The sequence below is a fragment of the Phocoena sinus genome, chromosome 9 (genome assembly GCF_008692025.1).
Source record: "Phocoena sinus isolate mPhoSin1 chromosome 9, mPhoSin1.pri, whole genome shotgun sequence".
NCBI classification, from domain to species: Eukaryota; Metazoa; Chordata; class Mammalia; order Artiodactyla; family Phocoenidae; genus Phocoena; species Phocoena sinus.
This window is the reverse complement of record NC_045771.1, coordinates 6,071,297-6,086,381: the sequence shown is the minus strand read 5'-3', so window position 1 is coordinate 6,086,381 and position 15,085 is coordinate 6,071,297. Positions and strand designations below refer to the sequence as shown.

General features: G+C 58.5%; 2 protein-coding genes across 7 annotated transcripts in view; one reads left to right on the top strand and one right to left on the bottom strand.

Moving 5' to 3' along the window:
* Positions 1-188: 188 nt before the first annotated feature.
* TMUB1 (transmembrane and ubiquitin like domain containing 1) lies at positions 189-2,710 on the bottom strand. 2 transcript variants are annotated; one of them, XM_032644049.1, is made up of 3 exons: positions 2,607-2,710; positions 1,297-1,715; positions 189-999 (listed from the first exon to the last, which is right to left on the bottom strand). In XM_032644049.1, exons 2-3 carry the CDS (start codon positions 1,683-1,685, stop codon positions 648-650), a joined length of 741 nt encoding a protein of 246 aa, XP_032499940.1. In that variant the 5' UTR covers positions 1,686-1,715; positions 2,607-2,710; the 3' UTR covers positions 189-647. The 2 variants fall into 2 exon arrangements, with proteins under 2 accessions (XP_032499940.1, XP_032499941.1); XM_032644050.1 differs by lacking the exon at positions 2,607-2,710 and adding an exon at positions 2,071-2,427.
* Positions 2,711-5,643: 2,933 nt separating this feature from the next.
* Positions 5,644-15,085, top strand: part of AGAP3 (ArfGAP with GTPase domain, ankyrin repeat and PH domain 3) — a 56,619-nt gene continuing 47,177 nt past the window's right edge. The window contains exon 1 of one of the 5 annotated variants that reach the window (XM_032643267.1): positions 5,644-6,276. In XM_032643267.1, the coding sequence (XP_032499158.1) occupies positions 5,952-6,276 (325 nt within the window). In that variant the 5' untranslated portion in view covers positions 5,644-5,951. Of the gene's footprint in view, positions 6,277-9,123; positions 9,143-15,085 lie in introns of those variants that run through there. The other 4 variants (XM_032643266.1, XM_032643260.1, XM_032643261.1 and 1 more) reach the window with 4 other exon arrangements.

Sequence of the window (15,085 nt, the reverse complement as noted above, 5' to 3'; positions counted from 1 at the left end):
GGGCGGGGCCGGGGCGGGGCCAAAGGGCTAGGGGCTGAGGCTGGGATGAAAAGGTGACGGGGAGTCAGCGGCCGGGCTGGGCAGGTTGGGCAGAGCGAAGTGCCCGGTCGGCGCCCTTCATGCCTTGTCTCCCAGTGGGCAAGAGCTCCCCGGCCCCCGGGCCCGCAAACGCAGACATACACCAAGGGTGAAAACTTCACATTTAATCTGCACATGTTCCAGAGAACCCCCTCCACCCCTCCCAGCTCCCCTTCTCCAGCCCCTCAGTCTTCGAGTCCCTAAATCAGCCCAAGGAGCTGTCAGGGACTAGAGGTGGCTGGATTCTCAGGCAGAACACTAAGAAGGGCCCAGGGGCGTGGCCCGGCTGTGCCCAGGGCCCAGGCAGCGACAGCAGCTGTCTGACCCGGAGGAGCCGACTGTTAGTGGGTGCTGAGGGCCAGCTGCCCCGGGGGGCGGCCCAGAGCCGTGGAGGTCGCAGGGAGGGGCCTCCGCTGGTCCCCGGAGTGCTCTGCGGCGCAGGGCTGGGCTCCAGGGTAGTGGGAAGAGGCAGGTCGGAGAGGCAGGCCTGGGCAGACAGCAACTGCCACCGTGTCGTGGGGAGCAAGGTCCGGAGGGGCCAGCAACACTGCCAAGAGCCCGTGGAGGCACTACGGGCGGTACATGGCAAAGGCCAGGAGACTGAGGAGCAGGGTGAAGCCGGCCAGACCCAGAGTGGCGGTCAGGGGAAAGAAGGGCCGGTACTGGATCTGGCAGTACCAGAGCAGCAGCAGCAGCAGAAGCAGCAGGGGCAGCAGCAGACTGCCTACTTCCAGCCCGGAGGGGCCTGGCTCTGACCCCGGTGGGCACGGTGGGTGTGAGGGACCCACCCGAGTGGACACGTGGCAGTGGAGAACACAGTTGGGAGGGAGGTGAAGGCTGCCCAGGGTCTGGGTGTCGTCTCCTAACAGTTGCCCTTGGTAGATGAGTCGCACGTGCTGTTCCCGGCCAGGAAATTGGGTCCTGAGGAGAGAGCGACCTGGGTAATAGAGCAGGTCTCAGGCAATCCTGGCCCCTTGCCCGGAATAACTCTCCCACCCTCACCTCTGTCCTCCACCTACCACCCAAGTCAAGGCCTCTAAGGGGGCCCCTCCTGCTTCAGGGGAACAATACGGTGTGTGATTTGGGGGCCTCAGTTCCCTCATCTATAAACGGAGGGATAAGTCTCAGATATTGATATCCTCAGTGGCCCTTCTAGGTCTGTGATCATTCCCACCCCACTCTTTAGCACTTTATTCCTGTCCTCTCTTCCCGGCTTACCTTTTCAGGGAGCCAATGGTGTCATGGGGCCAGGCCCTGGCCACCTGCTCTGAATCGTTGAGGAATTTCAGCCGAAGTACTAGGGGCTCCTGGGGGGAGTCTGGAGGTGGCTGTGTTGCTGGGAGCCCCACGCCAGGTTCTGGCTGTGCAGCCTGACCTCTGTGTCTCAGGCTAGGGGTCTCAGCTCCTGGGGCCTCCCCTCTGATGCTGTCGGTGACCGCCATGGCTTCGCTGGGCTGTGTCGGTGCTGGGGTCCCTGACGGCTGGGGCAGTGGATCAGCGCCCTCGGCAGTGTGTGTTGAGACCCAGGCGAGAGCCAGCACCAGAAGGCAGGCAAGCACCGCGAAAAGGATGGTCACCTCATCACCCACCCCTTCGATCAGGGCCATGGCACCTGCCTTGCCCGCTGCGCTACCGAGCTGGAGAGGCACAAAGAACCCATGAGGGGCTGGCTCACCCGCCAAGAGCCCTCTGAATTTCGGGGGGGGCTCCTAGACCCCACCCCACCACAACTCTCCCACAGTCCTCAGACCTCTGCCCACATACCCGGGCCCCACCGTGGGACACGGACCGCTCTGACACCCAGTTACCCCAAACTTGCCCCACGTACCCCTTCCCATCACCAAATCCCAAGTCCTAATTTTTTGTAACCTGAGATCAGGTCTTCAACCAGCTGCCCAATTCACCCAAACCCTATTCCGAGGTCAGGGCCTTGACCTTCTAAGCGAGTCTCCCCTAAATTCAACCTCCACCAAACTTCACACCAAAGCTTACCTATTCTTCCCGTCTAGGTCATCCCAAAGTTTATCTACTCCTTCGTCTATTTCACCCAAAGCTTATCTACTCTTCAGTCGCTGAAGTTTCTCCAAGGGGGAAGAAAAAGGTCTCTCCACACACACACCTCCCGGTTACCATTTACCCAAACCCCGTCCCGCGACACGGGACCGCTTCCCAAGGCTTCCCTACGCCAAAAGTCAAATTGCGCCCTTTGGCAAACTGGAACCTCCGAGGGCTGCCACCCCCCAGCCAACTCGGCCCCTCCTGGTGCACTCAAACCCCACCCCGAGGCGGCCCGACCCCGCGCCTCCTCTGGAAGCCTCTCCAAACTCAGCCTGCTGCAGGACCCCAGATCTCGGCCGGGAATCCGAGACTTCGCCCTCCCCACCCTGATCCTCTATCACCCCTCCCATCTTCCCGCCCCCCACACCCACCCCCGAGTGGCGGGAGGGCGAGGGCGATCCCGGGGCGGGGCGAGCGGGGGCCCTCTGAGGTGGCGGCGGGGTGGGTACGGTCAAGGCGCAGGGACTCACCGCCTGGCTCCGCCAGCCCCATAGCGGACCCTCAGGCACTTCCGGGCGGGAGGTGGCGAGGTCGCAGACACCTGAAGGCACCCCCCCCCCCGCACCCCGCGCCTTCCCCGCTGCCGCTGCGCCGCCGCCGCAGCCCGGAGTATTGTGGGTCTTGTAGTCCGGCACGGTGAGCAGTCCCCGCCCTCCGCCCTGCGGACCCACGTGCGGGCTCGGCTGCCCGGTCTCGGTGCCAGCAAATCGCTGAGGGGCTGGTGGGGGCGTGTCTGGGGGTTGTTCCAGCCCGCAGAGGTTTCGGCGGCAGCAGCATCCCCCCCCTCCCCCTCGGGCAGCCAGGGCATGTATCACTCCAGAAACTAACGTCAGCTGGAGCGTGTCAGAGCACCGGTGTTTCGAGATGCAGCCTTTGGGGAGCTCAGGTGGACCCTACCCCGGCCTACTCTTAAGTCAGAGTGGACGCCGGAAGGCATCCTGGACCCTCCAAATTGACTCTTCAGCCCAGAGCCCAGTAGCCTTGGGCTGCCCCACCAGGCTGGCTGAGGATATCCATCTTCAGGGCTGGCCACCGCAGCTTGGGCTGCCTTATTTACCTGGTCCCCTTCTCCACTTTGCCCCTGTAAGACTGTGCAAGAAGCATGGACTTTGGAACCTGGCACAAATGCTGATCCCTTATCCTGTGCTTATCAAATATATGACCTTGTGTGCGTTATTGAATCTCTTTGAACCTAAATTTTTTCGTTCCTAAAACATACCTCATAAGACAATTGTAAGGAAAAAATTAGGTGTTTTATTAAACAAGTGTGAAAACTATGTAGGGGATCTGTCACACAGCAGGTATCTGTTCACTTGGTATTAGAACACTTCCTCCACCCAAATCTGGCCTCAGAAATTAGGTCCCTAGAGTATTGCTGTACAGGGGATGTTGAGCCTCGGCCTGGCCCGGGCCAGTTAATTTCCATGGGTTTTCCCTCCCTCTGGGCTTCTATAGCCACAGAGAGGCACAGAGATCTTACATCCTAGATTGTATAGACCAGTCTTGATTAAAAGTAATGCACCCGGGCTTCCCTGGTGGCGCAGTGGTTGAGAGTCCGCCTGCCAATGCAGGGGACACGGGTTCGTGCCCCGGTCCGGGAAGATCCCACATACCGCAGAGCGGCTGGGCCCGTGAGCCATGGCCGCTGAGCCTGTGTGTCCGGAGCCTGTGCTCTGCAACGGGAGAGGCCACAACAGTGAGAGGCCCGCGTACCGCAAAAAAAAAAAAAAAAAAAAAAGTAATGCACCCTAGTGTTCTGATAGCAAATGCTTACTTGTGGGAGCAAGCACTCCAAATGTTGCCTTGGGACAGTCAGTTTAGATTTATAATATAAAGAACTAACTTATTTCTAGTTCCTTCATTATTCATTTATTCTAGAAATATTTTTTAAGTGTATACTGTGTGCTGGGCACTGGGTGAGATGCTGGGAGTACAATGAATCAGACTCTATCCCTGCCCTCATGTGGCTCATATACTAATAAAGGAGACAAGTAGCCCCCCAGTGCTAAAACAGGTATGTGCTGGCTGCCGGGGCAACATTTTTGAGGGACTCTTTACCCTCAACAGCTCTACTGGGAGGTACCTGGTGCAACTTCTTGCTGTCAATTCTAATGAAGCTTCTAAAAGATATGTTAGATATTGCTCTTAGACTTACAGAACATAGGGTAGGTGATTTGTTCAACCACTATATTTTGCAGATGAAGCCCAGAGAGGGTGCAAGACATTCTGAAGGTCAAGCAGGTACGTAGAACCCACATCCCTCAGGAGTTTGGGAGGCCCCCGGTGTTGATTAGCTCGCACCAGCTTCTTTGGAAGGTACAAGAAACTTAGGAATGGTGACTGGGTTGGTACTGGGGTAGAGTTGTGTAGGTAGCTGAATGGTGAGCAACTTTTTGCTGGGAAAAGACCCAGCTTGGCCTGGGAAGTGGAAGGATATGTAAAAAGGATGACTGTGCCAGAGGACATCGGGGTGTAGCCCTGGCAGGCTGATTGGCTGGGACCAGTGCTCTGCAAATGCCCCCTCTTATGGGGTTCAGAAAAGTTGGGGGGGGTGGCTAGCAGAACTGCATACAGCTTTAGCAATGGGGATGCAGAGGAACTAGAACGTTGAGGGAACTCCCTGGCCCCAGGAGTGGACAGGAACACAGGATAGACAAGGGAGAGAGGACAAAGAAAATTGAGACAGTCATGTGGACTCTGGTGCATGTCTTGAATGGGGTGAGTGGGAAAGAAGGCATAATATTTGATTCCTTTCTCTTCTTCCTTCCCCCTTTCAGTGGGGTCCAGCTGTGTTCACTGGTCCTCTCCCGGTCCGGCAGTGGGTGTCTTTTTGGAGAGGCTGGAAGATAAGTGTGGGGACGTTGTTGTTTAAAGTGTCATTTCCAAGGGCCCCGCAGATGAAGCTCTCCTCAGGAAGAACTGGAAATAGAATCCGGGAATCCAGATTTCCAGCCTAGGTGCTGCAGCCGGCAATGGAGAGTCCAGGCAGGGCCTGAGAGAGAACCCTGGGTCGGCGTGGTCTCTAGGGTTGACCTCAGGGCCCTGGGACAGGGGAGCCTGTGCCGCACTGAAGGCAGGGCGATGTAAGGGAGGCGCAACTGGGCCTGGCCTGGCGACCCTCCTCGGCCAATCAGCCGCGTTCATCAGTACCCTCGGGCGCAGGGCACTGTGCGGGCGCTGCCCAGAGATCGGACACCCCACCCAGACCAGCGCAGGGAGGCGACAGCGACAGCCGGGGCCGGGAGGGGGGCAGTGCAGCTGTCTTCTCGAAGCGAGGGGCCCTCGCGGCGGGTGTAGGTGGGGCCTGGAGAGGAGGCGGAAGGGCCGAAGCTGGGTGGGAGGGGCCCGGCCGCTGGGGCTGGAGCGCGCGGCTCGGGGGTGGAGGCTGCAGAGCCAGCGAGCAAAGCGAGGGGCGGGGGCGCTGGGGCCCGCGCGCAGGAGGGGCGGGGGCGGCGGGGAGGGGGGCTCGGGCTGCGTGTGCTGGAGCCGGCGGGGGCGGCGGTGCGTGCGCATGACGCGGGGGGAGGGCCCGGGCCGCGCGCTCCCGGTCCCGTTGTTGTTGCCGCTGGAGGCTGCTCCCAGGCAGCGGGATCGCGGCGCCGGGAAGCGCCCGGCAGCGGTGGCCACAGCGTGAGCGGCGGCGCCTCCCGGCCTCGGCCCCCGGCCCCCGGCCCCATGCACTAGCCCCGCGCCGCCGGCTCCTTAGTCCCGGCCCCGCCAGCCCCGCGCGCCCGCCCGCCCGCCGCCGCTGCCGCTGCCGCCGCGCCGCCCAGGGATCCGGCCGGGCCCGCCTCGGGCCCCGCGGCTCCGGAACCATGAACTTCCAGGCGGGCGGGGGGCAGAGCCCGCAGCAGCAGCCGAGCCTGGCGGCGCCGGGGGGCGGCGGCGGCGGCGGCGCGGGGGGCGGCGGGCAGTTCGGCGGCGCAGGGCCGGGGGCCGGGGGCGGCGGCGGCCCCTCGCAGCAGCTGGCCGGCGGGCCTCCCCAGCAGTTCGCGCTCTCCAACTCGGCGGCCATCCGGGCCGAGATCCAGCGCTTCGAGTCCGTGCATCCCAATATCTACGCCATCTACGACCTGATCGAGCGCATCGAGGACCTGGCGCTGCAGAACCAGATCCGGGAGCACGTCATTTCCATCGAGGGTGAGCTGAGCCGGGGGCTGCGGGAGCTGGGGTGCGATGGCTTCTCCGGCGCCGGCCGGGGCCTTTGCTGGCCCGTTCCGGCCACGCTCTCCCCGTTGGGGGTCCTCGCGCGCCTGAGGTCGGGGCCACGCGGTTTGCTGATCGCTGGCGCTGCATAGCCGGCGGCCAGGCTTCGCCATTTCTCGTCCGGGAACACTTTGGGGCTGGGGGCAGGTCCCGTGCCAGGGGACAGGTTTTCTGATCTTAGTGCTCCAGGGCGTGAGGGTGGTGTCGCTCCGGGGACGGGTGCGCTCGGAACCACAGAGGTTCCGGGGTCCAGAGGCCAGGTCTGGTCAGGCATGGCCGGGTAGGGTGGGCGCGGCGGAGGGCCTCGGCGGGCCGGGAGGTGGGGCCGCTGCCGGAGAGGCGTCTCAGCCGCTGTCCCGGCCCTGCCCGCAGCGGAGCGGTGGATCGGAGTCTCCCGTTAGTGGATGGCAGCATTCCCGGGCCCAGCGCCCGCGGGTCCCGGAGGGTGGCGCTCGCCGAGGCTCGCTCTTCCGACGCACACCCTCCACGCTGCCGCGGCCCGGCGGGCGCGGGCCAGGCCTGGCGCGGGGCTTGGGCGCCGGGGCCGCGTGGGAAGCCCCGGCCGGGCCAGTGGCGCCTTCGCTGGGTCCCCCGCACGCCGGACACCCGCCGCTGCTCTCCAAGGGAGCCGCTCGAGAGGCGGGCTCGGAGCTGGTGGGCATTGACCGACCTCCAGGGACACAGCGCCAGGCGTCGGGGACTAGAACCCCGGGCCACTGAGCGCTCCTTTCTCTAGGCTCTTGGGCCCTGGACTTCGGCTACTGAGGGGCAGAGGAAGTGGGTGCACGCTGCTGGCAGATGTACCACGACCCCGGGTGTGGTGGGGACGGGCAGCACCGGCAGGCACCCCAGCGGCGTGGTGACCTTTGAACGCATGTGGGGCAGATGGGCCTGGCCCTGGGCCATCTGCTTCGTCCTCCGGCTCCATTTGCAGGGGGACGCCCACCAGCAGGTGGTGGGTTCGGAAATGCAGGCAGAGTGCAAGGCCTCTTGCTGATGACTTGGAGTTGTGGGCAGGGCCCTGTCTAGTACTTGGGCCTCAGAGTTAGGGCCACACTCCCATCTTTCTCTCATTGTGTGAGGCTGTTGGGGGTGTCCTTCACCTGAACACCCCGTTTCTGCTTTCAGAGGTCCCCGTGGCTGAGGAAGGCATAGTTGGTCTTTTGGGGGTAGGGGATCCCATTTAGAGCTGGGGTCCTGCTCTTTTCTTGTAGCATTCCCATCTGCCTTCTTTCTGTCCTTTTCCCAGCTCTCTCGCATCGCATCTCTTTCCTCTGAAGGCCGAGTTCACTGTGAACTAATTAGGTGACAGAAAAAAACTCATTAGCATGGATCTGAGTAAATGGCCTGAATCATCCGTGTGGCTGGGGACCAGGAGATGGCATTTGTGTGAGCCAGGGGCCCCAAAGAGAGGAGATGACCAATATTTCCTCCTAGATCTGAAGGGGTGGGGGGTGGGGGGAAGAAATGCCATTCCCTGCAGCTTCCCTGTTTCCCCAGAGGAAGTAAGTTCCTGATGCCTCCCCCACCCCTCCCAGCCCCTTTTGGAGGGGGTGGGACAGCCCCAGGAGGGGTGAGGGATGGCGTCCAGAGCAGGGAGAGGCAGGATTGGCCGGATTCCACATCTAACTCCCACTTCCTTAACAGTACCCCCGCCCCCCCCCCGAGCTCAGGAGGTCTCTGGCCCGGCATCTTCCGTGATGTGAAGGCCAGAGTTCCTGGGACACACTTGGGTTTTCACCCCCGTCTTGAATTCAACATGATAGGCGGAATTTCCCCTCTTAGAGCCCTCCCCCGTGACCAGCTTCCCCATTGCGGTTTGGAAGTACCCCACATTCCGTCTGCTTAGCCTGGAAGCTTGGTATCACCATTGCGGATCCTGGGACCCAATGTTTCATTGTCACCAGGGCCCAGCTGCTCCTCACACATCCGTTCCCAGCTCTCCTGGTCCCTACTTCCCTGCTCTTTCTTGGCAAGGCCTCCCACCTCTTTCTTCTTCTCCCCCTTTTTTTTTTCCAGCCTCTCTCTTGGAACCCATCTTTATTACCCACCTCACCCTTGCTTTCCCACTCCTGTCGCCCCAGCTTTTCTGCTGTAGGCAGGCATCAAAAAAAAAAAAAAAAAAAAACCCAGAAAACTCCTTCTCCAATTTCTGCCGTATATCCTTCCTCTCCCCATCTGCCAAACCATATTGCCGCTGTCCTGCAAAGCAGCGTCGGCACCTTCTTTCTCTGTGGAGGGAGGGCAGCAGCTTCTCTGGCGGGCGTTTCCGTGCTCACTCTCTGAGCCTGACCGAGGCCCCTGCCAGGGCCCAGCGGACTTGGGTCGAGACTGTTACATAAACACATTCATCGCCTGGGAGGCTGATCCTGTGTTTACTAGGGGTGAGCCTCTTAGGGGAAAGGGATGACATTTTCCTAGTGTGTAAGAAGCCTCATTCAGTAATACTTTAGTGAAGGGTGCGTTTGAGCTTTGAAGGTGACTGCGGAGATGCGGTCGGGATGCATTTGGGACTGAGGAAGCGTGGTGGCACCTTGCCCTCCTGTATTCTCTCTGTCTGCTTCTGTCAGCCCCTCTCACCCCGTGGCCAGGGCAGGAAGAAGCAGAGGAACTTTGAGCTTTCCTGTGTTTCAGGACAGGATCTGGAGGGAGGGAGTTCCTTTTCCCACCAAAGGCCAAGGAAGGAGAAAACCTGTCCACCCTACGGTCTTAAGGAACGAGCGGAATGTCACCAGGAGCTGGGACGGAGGGATAGACAGCCTACTGCGTGCGGAGCCCTTGAGCCACTCTCACCTCCCTGGTGGGTACACCGAGGCTCAGAGAAGCGAGGGACCTGCAGCGAGGGGTGCTCCCGGGGCTTGCTCAGGTGTCCTGGCTATGTCCTAGAAAGAGGACACGAAGGAACCAGGCCTTGGTCCAGATGGGGGACAGTCTGGGCATACAGAACACAGGGGTGCTGGGCCAAGTGAGCCGGAAGCCAGGATGAGGTGTTGGGAGAAGCAGCCCTTGGGGTCCCAGCAGGTGGCCTGGAAAGGCAGGCTTGTCCCTGAGTCGATGTGAACCTGGGGAGGTCTGCCCAAGGGGAGGCCCGCATGGAGGGCCTGGAAGCGGACTGTGGCCCCGGGAGGCTACTGCTGTGGCAGGCACCCGGCTTTGTCAACTGGGTGACTTGTTCCCGTGGCCCTTGGTTTTCCCCCAGGGGTTTTTAAGCAGTGAAATTCCTTGGAGAGGCACCGTCTGCCTGCCTCTGTGGGCTCCCGGCTTGGTAACATTCTGAAAGGACTCAGGTAAAAAGAGGTGCGGGTTTTCCTGTCTGGTTCGAAATTAGGCTGAAGAGAGAAGGGGGTCCGGAGCTGTGGGCGGGGCAGTTGGAGGGGGCGGCCTCAGCATCTGTAGCCTTCCCTGCAGGCCTGCCCAGGGCTCTAGAGTTTGTCCCGTTTCGTCTGTGTGCTGTGACTAGATCCCAGCAACAGCGCTCTGATGCAGAGAGCAGAATGGTGTACGTTTTGGAGACAGAGAAGCCCTCTCCTGAGCTGATGCCCTTCTGCCTGCTCCTCGGGGTGGGCATCCCCCAACCTGCTGCTAATTCTCACCTGTGGGACTTGCTCGAGTCTGCATTTCTGAGGCTCCCTCCAAGGGATTTGATTCCGTGGGTTCGGGATGGCGGCCCAGGGATCTGCATTTGTAACTTCCCCGGCCCCTTCTGGTAATTAGCTGGTTTGGAGAATGAGTGCCTGGTGGGGGACTGGTTATTTAGGACTTTGCTCAGAAGAGCTCTAGGAGTTCTGAAAAAGAGGATATCAGTGTGGGTGCCGGTGGCCTGGGAAAGCTGCATTTTGTTCCAGATACATTTATTTAGCTCCTACCGTGTGGTCCAGTTGCATCTAGCACGGTGGAGAGCAGGAGGGGAGAGAAGGGGCTGAGCCAGCGCTCTAGACCCTGAAGGTGAATGGATCAGCGAGTAGGAGGTGCCAGAGGGGGGATTGGGAGTGGCAGGAATAAGGCCGGGTTTTAAGAAAAGCAGGGCGGAGATGAGAGACTGGGGAAGCCTTGTCAAGACCCCAAGCCTGCAGGAACTTGGGCAGCCTTGAGATGCAGCCTCCCCACCCCCCATTCAGTCCTCCTTCACTGCGCTCCAGCTCTCTGCCAGGTGGAAGACACCGTATAGATAAGACGGTCCTCGCTTGTCAACACCCTGTGGCTGGCACATACCCTAACTTTCCTCTACCAGTTATTTCTTTAACTGAATGTGTGTGCCAGGCGCAGGGTCTGAGAGATGCTCCACGCAGAGGGAACAGGTTGGCAAAGGTGGCAAGGGTCGGGGTTCAAGGAACAGCAGGCTGGTCTGCGTGCCTGGAGCATTGAGTCCACGGGGGACAGGCAGGAGGACCCTGGTTCGGGAGTTTTGAATGCTTTATCCTGTATTAATTCATTTACACCTCACCTTGTTCTGGAAGACCATACGAGGGTGACCCTTAAGCCTGCAGGAGATGGGCTGTCACGAGAGGGTTGAAGTAGAAGCCAACCGGCAGGTCGTATTTGAGAGCCGGTTGCATTTGAGAACTTACTCTCTGTGCAGTGCCGGCTGGATCAGAGGGAGTAAGGCCACAGGGAGAGCAGGCAGGAGAGGTGGATTAATGAGCTCTTAGTGTCCACGCCGTACATTTGACTGTGAGCCCTCCCTAGCAGCTGTCAGCGGGCCTCTGGCCTCAGAACCTCAGGAATGGAGGGGGAAGGAGGCCCTAGCTTGGGGGAGGCAGGCCCGGGGCCCTGAGAACTCCTGTGTCTCCGCTCAGCATCTCCTGAACACCCACTTAGGACCCTTTGGCTTGCCCCCATTCTCTTCTTAATATGCAGGTAACTCGAGATTAGTTGAAGTGGAGAGCATTCCTCCTGACGCCTAGCCAACTTCCACCACGCAGGCCAGGGGTGAGGGGCAGCTAATTTTGGTGCATGGAGCTGAGCTCTAGGGTTATGGAAGCGGGAAGGGGAGGTGACCAGGATCTCCTGCTTTGAGGATGGGGACCGTGGGCTGTGCAGTGTTCCACCAGTTAACCTTCCTCACCTGCCTGCTGGAGATGGTCACGAGGCCTCTGCAATCCTTTGCAGTCTTCTCCGGTATGCAGGTGTCATCTCCATTTTGCAAATGAGATCTCCTAGGACTGAGATGGAGGCACTTCCCAAGGCCGCACAGGAGCGGCACAGCCGGGGACTCTGCCTGGTTTTCCACCTCCAGGCCTGGTGCTCTTCCCCTCACATGGATGGGCCGACTGAGCTTTGCTGGGCCAGGCTGGACACCCAGTCAGCCCTTCTGGGTGCCTCTCAGGCAAGGTTTTGACCTCGAGTTGAACTTTTGGAAGCTTTTAGAGTATCACTTAAGGGTGACCCTGAGCGCTTCTTTCCTGCCATGGTTTTCTTCTGAGTGTCTTGAATCCCCAACTGAATGGTGGCTCTTGGAGGGGGGGCTCTCCCTTCTATGAGCAGCATGGATATTGCGTGTAGGAGAAGGACGCTTGGTCAAGAGACACTCCAAAATATTTGAACATTTAAAAAATTTAAGTATATGTTTATTTATTTTTTTAATAACTTATTTTTTTTATTAATTAATTAATTTTTGACTCCGTTGGGTCTTCATTGCTGTGCGTGGGCTTTCTCTAGCTGCGGTGAGCGGGGACTCCTCTTCGTTGTGGTGCGCGGGCTTCTCATTGCGGTGGCTTCTCTTGTGGAGCACAGGCTCTAGGTGCACGGGCTTCAGTAGTTGTGGCACGTGGGCTTCAGTAGTTGTGGCTCACGGGCTCTGGAGCGCAGGCTCAGTAGTTGTGGCGCATGGGCTTAGTTGCTCCGCGGCATGTGGGATCTTCCCAGACCAGGGCTCGAACCGTGTCACCTGCATTGGCAGGCGGATTCTTAACCACTGCGCCACCAGGGAAGCCCCTAAATATATGTTTAAATGACAAAAATAATGCATGCTGGTTATAACACATTCAAATGTGGAAAGGAAGTCGAAGAAATGTGTGTGCCCCCCACCCCTCTCCGAGGTACCTGCTGTTGTCTGTCTGTCTGATGGGTGTCTTTCCCATCTGCTTTCTCTCCTATATATATCTACTGTCTACTGCTCTATGATTGGTGACACTCTTGGCGTTTCACAGCGAAAGTGGGACTTCTGTGGGAAATACTCCACTGGGAGAAGGGGAACCAGAGTCGCAGTTTCAAGAAAGGCATCTGCGTTCACGCACCCGTCTGGCAGCTCCCTGCGGGGCAGTTGGGATACCTGGGTTCTCATTCCTGTTCTGCCGCCGACTGGCTGTGAGAACTTGGGCAAGTCATAAAGGCGCCCCCAATTCCCCCGGCCTGTTCTCCTAGAACCCAGTTCTGGTTTCATCTGCACAGCTCGCTGTGACCCCGCCCTCGAGCATTTGGACCATCTCAGTCTTGGGTCCCTGGTCCAGGGAGGGCAGACTCCGTTCAGTGGGAGGTTCTGAGGCTGCCTTCTTGTGCGCAGCACATGACACGCGCTGCCCGGGAGCCCTCCAGGAGCTGGTCATCGCCTCTGTTCCTGAGTTTCCTCAGGTAAGGAGGAGGGGTAGTGACAGTGTGATGGAGTTAGGCGCGGCAGGTGCCGACAGCGGTGCCTGGTACAGAGCGAGCACCCAGTGCGTGCTCGTGGTGAGCTGAGGGGCTGCGTGCAGTTGATCCAAGTCTCCTGGTACCTAGATCTTTTCACACTTGTCTGATTATTTCCTTTGGACAAATTCCCAAGTGGAAGAAAACAGCGAGGCCGTCGGGCACGCATGACCTTTCTCTGTGTGCCACACTGCCCCGCAGGAAGGCCCTTCCCGTTTCCCTGGGACAGAGACTGCCTTTTCCCTGCCCACCCTGTCCACCTGAAAGGTGAAGAGAAATGATGAAATGATTTTTGTTGTTGTTTTATCTTGTGTGTATCCGATTACTCGTGAGAGTCAACATGAAACATAATGTTTTTGGTTGTTGTATTTTGTTGAATTCCTGTCATATCCTTTATTCATCTTCCTCGTGGTTTGTTACTCTTTTTCTTAATATGTGTAAGATAGTTTTGTTTTTGTTTTTTTTTTGGCTGTGCGGCATGTGGGATCTTACTTCCCCCACCAGGGATCGAACCCACACCCCCTACAGTGGAAGCACAGCATCTTGACCACTGGACTGCCCGGGAAGCCCCTGTGTAGGACAGTTTTAATATGCAAACATAGATGAAGCATACATTGCCGTTTGCTGGAGGGGAGCTGGGGTCTGGATCGCTCTGGCGGCACTCTGGCCCTCCCGGGGCCCTGGGCACCCAGGTGGGTGAGCCCACAGCACATGGTCCCAGAGGGATGTATATGCCTCTCCTGTTGTCGTGCCTGTTTATAGTGTGTCTTTTCTTTCTCTTTCTTGTTTGTCAGCACCCCTCCTTGCCACTGTTGGTGCACCCGCCCACAGCAGTTTCTCTTTTGCCTTTTAATTTGATGCTTTGTTGGCTTGCGAACCTGGATCCCAAGCTGGTAGAGTGGGATTCGAGCCCAGTCATGGCCTCTCCGTGTGTGTCTGTGGGTCTGTGTGTGCGGCAGGGCTGGGAGGCCGGGAGAGCTGGACCCCACTTGGGGCTCCTGCTCTGCTCCTGGTGGGAGCTCCCGGCTCCTCCTCTGTGTGTGGTGTCTTCCAGGGAGGGGCAGATGCACGTCCCTGCCCAGAGAACTTTTTTGGTTAAACAGGCCCTAGACGAAGGCCCTTTGCTAAGAAGCGCTGTGATGATTTGGTGGCTTTCAGTCCCTCTGAAGCCCCACTCGTCTTGGTTATTGCTTCTAGACTCTTCTAGACTGTTTTAGGTTGGATGATGTGGTAGAATGGAGCCTGGTGTCATTCCTTCTCTGTCACAGTCTGTACAGGGTAGTGGGTACATCCGGCTCTGGACCCAGGCTGCCTAGATGTACATTTCTAACACTTAGTAGTGGTGTAACCTTTCTGTGTCTTGGCTTCCTTGTTGCTAATATGAGTTTAACAAGCACCCATCTCATTGTGTAGGTGTGACAGTGAAGTATGTTAACGCGTGCAAAGCTTTTAGACCAGCCCCGGCCCCTCGGAAGTGTTCACAGTGGCTCCAGCCTTTGCAGGGCTGCGGAGAGGACTCAGGGAGGGAGTGTCCCTCATGGCACCTGCAGCGGTGGCTCCCCAGTCATGCTCCCTGAACCCGAGCGGGCGAATGGGAGAACCTGGCGGGGCAGAGTTTGGGGTAAGTTGGTTTAGCCTGGCAGGCCCCAGGGAGGGGTGCCAGGTCCGGACTTGTCTGACGTTCCAGCTGATTGGAGCAGACCCTGGACCACAGCTGGTCACAAGGAGCGTGTCACACAGGCACCCAGCATTGCTTTCATCTAATTGCTTGCCCGCCGATTAAAGTATTTCCTCTAATTCAGCACCAGTTACACATGTGAGTCATGTGTAAATTTAAATTTTCAAGTAGCCATAGTAAGAAAGCAAAAAAAAAAATATCTTTAATAATGCATTTTATTTAACCCATTGTATCTGAAATATTATCATTTCAACGTACAATTAACAAATTAATATAACGGGGCTTCCCTGGTGGTGCAGTGGTTAAGAATCCGCCTGGTTTGATCCCTGGTCTGGGAAGATCCCACATGCCGCAGAGCAACTAAGCCCGTGCGCCACAACTACTCACAACGCGTGCTCTGGAGCCCGCGAGCCACAACTACCGAAGCCTGCGCGCCTAGAG